We start from the raw sequence: 9,831 nt of genomic DNA, 5'->3' as shown, positions 1-9,831 counted from the left end.
AGAGAGAGAGAGAGAGAGAGAGAGAGAGAGAGAGAGAGAGAGAGAGAGAGAGAGAAGAGAGAGAGATATGACCAACAACTTTTGTATTGGTTGAAACTTCTTTCTGAATACTTAAGATTTCTGTACTTGTATTGAATTCATCACAAACCCTAGGACATTTTAATTTTGGATCCAGTTAAGTTTTTCCACACAACTAAAGGAGAACTGTTAACTCTTTTATGGAATTTAGCAGACAAATCAACTCCCATTTTTTCCACAGCACAAACCCCAGAAAAGTAGTGTATTTTCTTCTGGTGCATAACTCAGATGACACAGGGTTTATAGGCTTGCTGTGCAGCCAAGTCTCTGGGGATGCCCTGGTCTTAAAGGCGGGGTGTCTATAAGCATCCACATCGGTAAGCGCCTGCACACACCACTCCTGACGCTGTCAGTTTCTTATTTACCACAAGATGTTTTTATAACTCGAAAGGAGAGACACAGCATTTCCTGAGAATAGAGACACGGTATTTCCTGAAGGAGGAGGTTCATTCAGGGTTGTCTCCCATCATTTTCCCATGTAATTCAGTTTGGGGAGGGGGAGGAAAAGAAAAGTCACTTTGTTTTGTATTATAGGACTTCTCTCACATGTCAAATGCTTGCTAGTATATTTCTATTGTCATAGGCATATCTGGGCTCAAGTATCTGAATTATACTTTGGTGCCATTCTAATTAGAAAAGGCCATGGAGTTTGAATTTGGGTCTTCTAAGATCCCAGGGAATGGCAGACAGCAGGGATCACAGGGGCAGAAACACTTTGAGAGGAAGAGCGGACCCTGGAGGGTGTGGAGGGTGTGAGTTCGAGGCACATTCTTATTGCTGCATGGGGAAGCATGCCCAGAATTTGCCCTCTTTATGACTGGCGCTTGCCAGTTCTTTTCAAACCCCAGTTTCATGAGCACCATAAAAATTCAGTTAAAATAGAAAAGAACACCCTGAAGTTAAAATCCACTCTGCTTTGCCTTGCCTTTCATGGGCCTGGAATGTCACCTTTTACCTCCAGTAAATAAAGCCAACGTCAACACTCTTCCATGTCTTTTATATTTTATGCACTCAATATTCTTCACATGACAATCTGGACACTTAAAGGGTAATTACAGGAGTGATCTATGTCCCGGCAAAGAGAATTGTCTTCATAATATATAGTTGCAGTGTATCTATCATTTTCTTTTGTTCCTTGGACTGCTCACATTGGATTGAGTAAATCTAAAATGGAATTAAAAGAGACATGATTAATAGAGGACTGGAAAGAAATCATGATATCATAATACTTTCTTAAAGCGGCCTGACATGTGTGTCTGGGAAGCGTTTCTCAGCCAATACAATCCTTCTCTTTGACCATCTTGCTATGCTTTGTCTTTCTAACCTCACTGTTTCTGAGAAGTGACTGAAAAGTCCGAATGTGTCATGATTCAAATGTTAGCATGCTGTTGGAAAGGAAACTAATAAGTTAAACGTGTAAGAGATGCCAGGACAGAGGTGATTCAAAACGTTGAGAGAAGCCATTGTTTTCTAAGGGGAAATGGACTCAAGAAGGAAGCAGGGTACTTACCCATGTTTAACTCGAAGGTGTAAGGAGGAAGGCACACGGGTGCAGTGATATGATCTTCATCTGCTAACCTCGAGAGCAGGGCTCTCCTCTGCCTGTGAGGCCCTGGAGAGTGATGGGTAGGCTCTGGGTACGAGGTGGCCATGTTCTGCTTTGGGTTTCCTTTTCAAATAGAAACTGCAGAAGAAGAATCCTGTTCTATGATAGTCTAGATTTCACTTTTAGACAAATAAAAGAATCTCGGGTTATATTACAGCAGTGTTCAGCACTCATTCCTGATGGCCATTATAGAGGAACTTAAGTTAGCTTAACTACTAAGAATAAAAAAAACTTTATTTTGACAAGGAAGAGACTAAGCAGAAAATATTGTTCATTATAATATATTATATATTCCAATGAACAATATATTTATATTTCACATAATTCTGTGCTCTGGTCTTTTTATAGAAACACACACACCACCACCACTACCACCACCACCACCACCACCACCACCACCACCACCATCACTACCAACTGGAGTTTAGAGCCACCTACTGGAAGAAAGAGGCACATACTTTTCTGTAAGCCCTCTAGCTTTTCAAGGGATAAACAAATAGTTAAATATAAAAACAGAGGAATATTTCCATTTATCTTATAAGCCAGTTTATACAGATTTCCTCAGTTTGAAACAACCAGACAGTTCTGGTTAGTGGACACAGTCCAAGACTGGTCTCAAATGAACAAACATTATCTTCATGTTATTCTTCCAATTTCTTGGTTGCAGTTGTCTTCCCTATTGTTTTATTTTTTTTTCTCCTACATTTGTCCTGGTGTTCAGAATAATAGGGATGGGGTGCAGTCTTGTTCATTTAAGGATTAGCTACAGGAAAATAGAATACAGGTTACCATGAGCAAGATGAACGTGTAAGAAAAGACATAGGGCCGATTCACACTGATGATGGCTCATTAGGGCTAAAAGTTATAGTGTTTACGAGGTACAGTATAACTCCTCTTCTTCCCCCCAAACCTCCATCTGATTATAGAGTTGTTATTTAATAAATAACCTCAGGATAAGACAAATAATTGATAGCATTCTAGTGGTAAAAATAAATACGTATCTTGAACATGTCTGTGCTTAAATGTGTCGTTTATCAGTGATAAAAGCCTGGTGCCTAAACGCACAGGAGGTCATGGCTTCTCTGTCACTGAGTCTTAGGAAAGGTAGGTAGATCTTGGTCATTTCGGATTATGATTCTTCACACAGCTTCCCCTACCCACTAGTAGCAGATTTACTAAGTCTTTCCTGTCTGTCTTTACTTAGCGAGAAAGCCAGGGCACAAACACCCACATCGACAGCCAGGTCACAGAGTGAACACGAGGCACAGTGCTTGCACATTGGAGTCACAATCAGGAGCTGGGGCACAAGGTCGGGGACTAGGTAGGGGATCACCTTTCGCATTGGTGGAAGCAGAGAATGGTGCTTGGAAACAAAATGATCCTGTTCTTCAGAGACCATAGCTGTTGAGTTTGCTGCGACCCCGCAGCCATTCCCTTTGGAGTCTATTGTAGAGAAAGGATCCTTTGCTAATCCGGGGCCCCTCAGGATTAGCTAGGGCACTGCCGGACAGTCAGGAGTGGTTAAGTTTTGCAAAGGTGTGGCTTGCTAGGTGCTTTGAGGAATTCAAGAATGAAAAAGTGCTTTTCTAAACATACGTAGATTATAGGTAACACAGCAAACTCACATTATGAAATTTTGTTTGTATACTAACTAGGATTTGGAAATGTCCTGTAAACTCCTTGAGAGATTTTTTTTTCAACAAGGAGATTTTCTTCTCTTAGTTAATAAAACAGAAATTACCATTTCCTTCGATAAAAATAAAAGGGAATATGTTTATGAACATAGGAGAAAATGTACAGCTGTCCTGGTGCATCCTGCCTTTTGTTAACATTTGCTCCTGTCTGTCTTTCCTGCCACCTGTGCCTGCTCGCTCTTTGAAGATATTCTACCGAGTAGTCGCAGACATTGCGCCTGGGGAAGAGCTCTTGCTGTTCATGAAGAGTGAAGAGGACCCGCACGAACCCATGGCGCCTGACATCCACGGTGAGTGCCGAGTGCCAGGCGCAGTGGTTTCAAGAGCAGCATGTCCACGAGGGTCCTTCGCACCTGTGCTTTCTTCATTTATTTCCTTGGCTGTGCAGTGCCATTTTGGCAGACATGTTTATCTCAGAATGGGTATTTTCTGGAGTTGACATGTGGCTCCTACATTGATGGAGAAGGCAGTTAGCTGAGGTCTAAGCTGAAGTACACATAACGAAAAACCTGAAGGCTTGATCAAAAGCATCACCTTAAGTTTGGTTACAATTCCCTCTGTAAGAATCCTTCCACTCTTCTAAAGAGTTTGCTGTTTAGTGCGTGAGTGTTCTTTCTGGCTGCATGGTTGTATGTGCACAATGTACACGCAGTGCCTACAGAAGCCAGAAGGGGGCGTCAGATCCCATAAGCTTGAGTGATACTCGATTTTGAACCGCCATGTGGGTGCTAGAAATTGAACCCAGGTCCTCTGCAAGAGCATCAGGTGCCTTTAACCACCGATCATCTTTCTGTCTTCTCTTTTCACTTCTTGAGAGTCGCCATAAGTAGCCAGGCTTGGATCTTTCTTCAAATCACAACTGTCTCTCCCATGTATATTTCTATTACTGGAAAGTGTCTCCGTGAGAGTAAAATCTTAATTGCTTGTGTGTCATTGAGGTGCGTTGTTTTCTTTTCCTTCCAATTCCTGTCTCCTAATATAATGTGATTTGGTTCAACACTGTATGTTGAACCAAAAATACTTGAGTTAGTTAGAAGGGCTCCAGTGACTCGAGGGAGACCTTTAGCTTTCGAACCTAGTTATTTTAACTCAAGTGACATCCTCCCCGTAGTTGGGCTCCATTTAGTTTCTTTGTAAAGTTTTATGGTGATTTGGGAATGTCTTTGGGGCTTGTGGTTCCCTTTTGGAAGTCCGACATGAAATTGCTTGTAGAAACCTAGACTCCCCAGTGAGCCTGGTAGAGTTTGAGCCTGAATGGGGAGTCTGGCCTTTCTTAGACAGTACACCATGCTTAATGCTACCGGCTCTTCTGGTGTACCATGTCATTTGTACATGGTCACTGAGGTCTAGGTGTTTCAGGTCCAAATAGAAGTGCTCTTTCATTCTTAAGTGTTTTAAGATACCCATTAAAGCACCATTGTTTAAAGTGTTTTTGGGGCTAGAGAGATAGCTTAACTTGTAAGTTTGTAGGCCGAGTTTGATCTCCAGAACCACACACACACACACACACACACACACACACACACACACATCCTTGAACCATTAGCTGTGTGTTGTTTCAATGTATCAGGCTACCCTGAAACATATAACCAAATACTGAATGTTTAAGTGGTTACTTTGATTTTTTTTACTTCTAGACAAAACAAATTTAAAGCATATGCATTCTTTATGCAGGATATAATGTATTTTGCATATATTATTCTATTTAACCTTTTACATGCAGATGACAATTTCTGAGTGAGGAATTTCACAGATTGAGAGACTGAGGCTAAGGCAATATAGATTATCTAGGAAGACCACGTGGCTAGCATGTGTGGCTGGCATGTGTGGCCTCCAGGGTAGTGCCCTTGCTGTCTAATATTGGGCTTTTTTTCTATGCATTTTAAAGCCTAGAAGTTTTGTTTCTTTGTGGGTTACTGATTAAGGTTGGAAGTCAAGATCTTGAATATATAAGACAGTGTTATAAACCTTGGGGAAAAGTTTCTTTGGTTGCTACTGTTGCGATTTCTGTCTCTAAGGCAGAGGAGATTGGTTGTAGAGTACACCCACCCTTGCAACTGTGCTTCCAATCAGATGGTGCTACTTGAGCCCTTTGCCATTGTACCCTTGTTAACGGTGTCATTTAAGCTAAATCCATGTCCCAGTGGATTATGGTAGCAGGCTCTTGGTAGGTTTCCTGTTAGATCTGCTCCACTGCAGATGGGGGAATTCTTCTACAAAGCAAACCTGAACGTATCCCTGCTCCTAGCTTCCAGTGATGTTCTGTTCCCTTCTTAAAATGACCATCCATATCCTTCTGTCCCTTCACTTCCTTCCTTCCTCCCATGTGCCTTAAATCCCTGGCATACTTGGCTGCAGGCTTATCCCTCTGTGAGTCACATGTGTGAGTCCCTCTATAAATCCCACCTGGCTGAGTGTTACCCATGAAAGCCCTTTGTGAGTCAGTTTCTCCAGCTTAGCTGAGTTATGCAGTTCCCCAGTTGTTCCTGTATGTTCATTTGTCTTAGCACTGCAGCCATACGTGTCCCTCTGAGTTCCTGCACACTCATTGTCTAGCAAAGCATATGGCAACTCAGTTGCAATTACAATGTTTTCCCCCAAACACTTAGTCAATTAATAACTGAAGAATAACGTCTTCCTTGGTTATGGGTCTACAAAACAGCCTGTGTGTCATGGTGTTACTATGGGTGTTTTTAGGCATCACGAGCTATACACAATACCTCTTGGGTCATACCTGTGGACTTTTGTGTGGGTTCTCAGCCATTGAGTGGAAAGAGTAGCAACAGTGCACTTTCTAACCAACTTCATTAAGCTCATTGTATTTTCAACTATTACTGCCTATGGACTCTACAGATTTAAAGTATAAATTCATGTTTGCTATCTAACAAAGCTATGCCAATTATCGCTGGCCCCTGAGAAATATAAATTAGCCTCAAAGGGCTCTGGAAACACCTTGTGCTCCACTCCAGGTAATTGATGGTTTACTAACAATGATGGGCATAATTGTACCTCAGACAGGGCCTCTGTGTACATGCCTTTGGCTTAGGGAAAAGAAGTGAGTTTGAGTTCTGACCCAGCCACTTCTCTTTTGGGTCCATAACTGATTACTTAGTTGCTCTAAGCCTTAGTACCGTCATCTGAAAAATTGGGTAAAAATCAGACCTATATATTATACTTAACTGTTAAGGAATATGAATAACTCCTGGATTGGTTTGAAACTTGAGATTATGATCAGTAAAGGGTAATTACTACTTCCATTGTCCCTAGAACCTACAAAGATTCAGGTGTTAAGTTTTACTTAAAGGGAAGATTTCATGGTAGCCTCTGTAGGTGCATTATTTTCCCAGACATCTTATGTGGTCCTTTGTATTTCTTATTTTTACTTTCCTCATTAACTTGACTTGGAGAAATGGTGGTCAAAACTTTCAGGATTGGGAGATGGTTCATTGGGTAAAGTGTTTGCTGTCCAAGCCCAAGGACGTGAGTCTGAACCCTTAGCATCCATCTAAAAGCAAGCATGGCTGTGCACATCAGTAACACCATCGGAGGGAGGGGCAAAGGCAGGGGCATCCCCCGGGTATGGAAATGGTGAGTCTAGGTTCAGTGAGAGGCCCTGATTTAGAAAAAATACAGCGAGGAGACGTAGAGTGAGACACAAAATAGCAATCTCTATGTGTGCACATATGTATGGGTTGGTTCACTGTCATACAGTCTCTCTCTCTCTCTCTCTCTCTCTCTCTCTCTCTCTCTCTCTCATACACACACACACACACACACACACACACACACACTCTAAAAGCAAACTATGGGTTGTGTTTTGTGTAACTCCATAAGGTGGCTGGTTATGGTGAGGAGGAATTTTGGATCCCACCGTGCTAGCTAATGATCCTTGCATTGTCTCTCCAGAAGACCGGCAGCACCGCTGTGAGGACTGTGACCAGCTCTTTGAATCCAAGGCAGAGCTAGCCGATCACCAGAAGTTCCCATGCAGCACGCCCCACTCGGCCTTCTCCATGGTGGAGGAGGACTTGCAACAAAACCTGGAGAGTGAGAGCGATCTCCGAGAGATCCATGGCAACCAGGACTGTAAGGAATGTGACCGAGTTTTCCCCGATCTGCAAAGGTTAGAGAAGACATGTTGAACGTGGGTGTGTGCTCTGCAGCAAAGTGTTATGCTGGAGTTTGACAAGTTTGCTCCGGGGAAGACTAGAGCTTCAAAACAACTGGCCAGATGTGCTGGTGGCATGATCAGGAATCATTGCTTCCTTAAGACGCCTTGTCCTTAAGATACTTAGAGTGAACCTGGATCATTTTTGTCAATCAGAAAATATTCCTTCCCTTCCCTTTCCTTCCCCTCACCCATCCCTTCTCTTTCTTCATCTTTCTTTCCCTCCCCTCTTTTTCTCTCCCCTACTCTCCCCTCTCCTCCTTTCCCTTCCCCTTCTCATTTTCCTCCTAAACCTAGGGATCATACCAGAGCCTTGACTGTATAAAGACATCAATATGTCATTGAGCTATATTGCTACTCTATAGATACTATGATTTAAGCAGGGTTATAGTGAATTCAAGTCTTAACTTTACAGGGAATGATGACTTTGAGAAAAAAAAATACAGAGTCAGAAGAAAAAAATAAGTAGTGATATGTCAAGAATAGTAGGCTACTTCTACTTCACATAAATAGTAAGGTGACCTCTACCTCATTTAAATAGCAAGGCTACCACTATGACATTTAAATAGTAAAGCTACTTCAATCTCATTTAAAGGGCCAAAATTCTAGATCTCAGGCTCACTTTCAGAGATAACTTTTGACAGATCCGTATAGGTCACAGATTTAATTCAAATTATCCATCAAATTGCATATCCACAAAAGAACTAGACTCTGTTCAGGTTCCCAGTGTAGCATTTTCTAAAGGGATCTAAATGAAGCAATGCTTTAATATTTAAGAAGATGAAAATCAGGTCTCAGCAGTGCATTTGCTTTGCATAGTCCTTTGAATTTAGGTCATGAATGTTCTTTATTTGACTGAAGGAAACACCAGCACTGGAACCTCCCCTTTGAAAACTATGTTGATAATTACGCTACAAAATGCAACTTTATGTTCAGAGATACCAATAGGTTTTCTTTTTGTTTTTTTGTTTTTTTCTATCTAATGCCTTTCATTTTTGGTCTGCAAAAAGGGTTTTAATAATTGCATTCATTATTTTTTTTAAATATGGAAATGATCTTTGGAAGACATAATTAGGCTTTTCAAGTGAAGCCATCACATTGTGTTTCTATGGGGATGGGTGTGTCAAATGGCCTTGTTCTAGAAACACCCACTGCACCTCATCCCTTCCTTCCTTCCTTCCTTCCTTCCTTCCTTCCTTCCTTCCTTCCTTCCTTCCTTCCTTCCTTCCTTCCTTCCTTCCTTCCTTCCTCCTTACTTCCTTCCTTCCTTCCTTCCTTCCTTCCTTCCTTCCTTCCTTCCTGGATGCTCTTCCTCTTTTCCTTTACTTCCTCTTATTGCCCTGACTTCTCTTTCTTCTCCTGGATCATGCAAATGTCACTGAGTTGAAGGCACGGATGACTAAGAAACATTGAAGTGTAACCACTTCCTCATCGAGACTGAGTCAAATGACACATCTCTAGCTTTGAAAATTCAGGCCCAAGTTTGTTAGTTACCAATGAAAAAGGAAAATGGGAAATAAGAGGGTTTCCCTAACACTCTATGCACTCACCTCTACAGATACAAATCTACAAAGATTTATATCTATAAATTTATATCAATAAATTCCCTATATATGTCTAGTAAAATGTAAATTTATAGTAAAAATTCATGTCTTTTAAATATAAACATGCCCCTATATTATAAAAAATAAAGTGAAACCAGAAAATGCCACTGAGAAGATAAAAATCCACAGAAAGAAACGCTATCTCTAGTGCCAGAAGTAAATTATTTCACTTTGTTTTTTTTTTTCAAGAACAATGGATAATATTACTGCACAAAAAACTAGATTCTCACTTCCTTTGGGAAGTGGATAGCAACCATTCCTAGGAAGAACCTTCTGGATCTATTCAACCACTGGCAAAAGCCCCAGGAAGCTCCACTTCATGCTGAAGGCAATTGTCAGTTAATCATTGGGTGGACCCAGTATAGAAGCCTCCAAACTTATCATCTGGAAGCTCAACCAGACAAGTAGAGCGCACCGCCAAGCAGCTAGAACCACTCTCCAAGTGGGGACGTTGGTCATGCATCCTATACTATAGTCTTAACCCAAATTCACATTTTTGGGTATTTCCTTCTTCCTTGAATGCTGCCATTGTTGCTGATATTGTCATGAGAAGACAGTTAGTTCCATCTTCAATGTGACACAATCTTCTTTCTGCATTCCCCATCCAAAATCTCTAAATTTCCTTTATTGAATTTATTTGTGTGGGTGTGTATGTGTGTGTGTGTATGTGTGTGTGTGTGT

General features: G+C 41.3%; 1 protein-coding gene across 16 annotated transcripts in view; it reads left to right on the top strand.

Annotated features, from left to right (window-relative positions):
- The window catches only part of Mecom (MDS1 and EVI1 complex locus), a 551,859-nt gene that overhangs the window by 501,066 nt on the left and 40,962 nt on the right, over positions 1 to 9,831 (top strand). For all 16 annotated transcript variants that reach the window (XM_021195400.2, XM_021195398.1, XM_021195395.2 and 13 more), the window contains 2 exons: positions 3,566 to 3,668; positions 7,285 to 7,501. In XM_021195400.2, coding sequence (XP_021051059.1) covers positions 3,620 to 3,668; positions 7,285 to 7,501 — 266 coding nt within the window. In that variant the 5' untranslated portion in view covers positions 3,566 to 3,619. The remainder of the gene's footprint in view (positions 1 to 3,565; positions 3,669 to 7,284; positions 7,502 to 9,831) is intronic.

Source organism: Mus pahari, chromosome 4 (assembly GCF_900095145.1).
Source record: "Mus pahari chromosome 4, PAHARI_EIJ_v1.1, whole genome shotgun sequence".
NCBI lineage: Eukaryota > Metazoa > Chordata > Mammalia > Rodentia > Muridae > Mus > Mus pahari.
The sequence above is the reverse complement of the archived record's forward strand: the minus strand, read 5'-3'. Positions and strand labels throughout refer to the sequence as shown.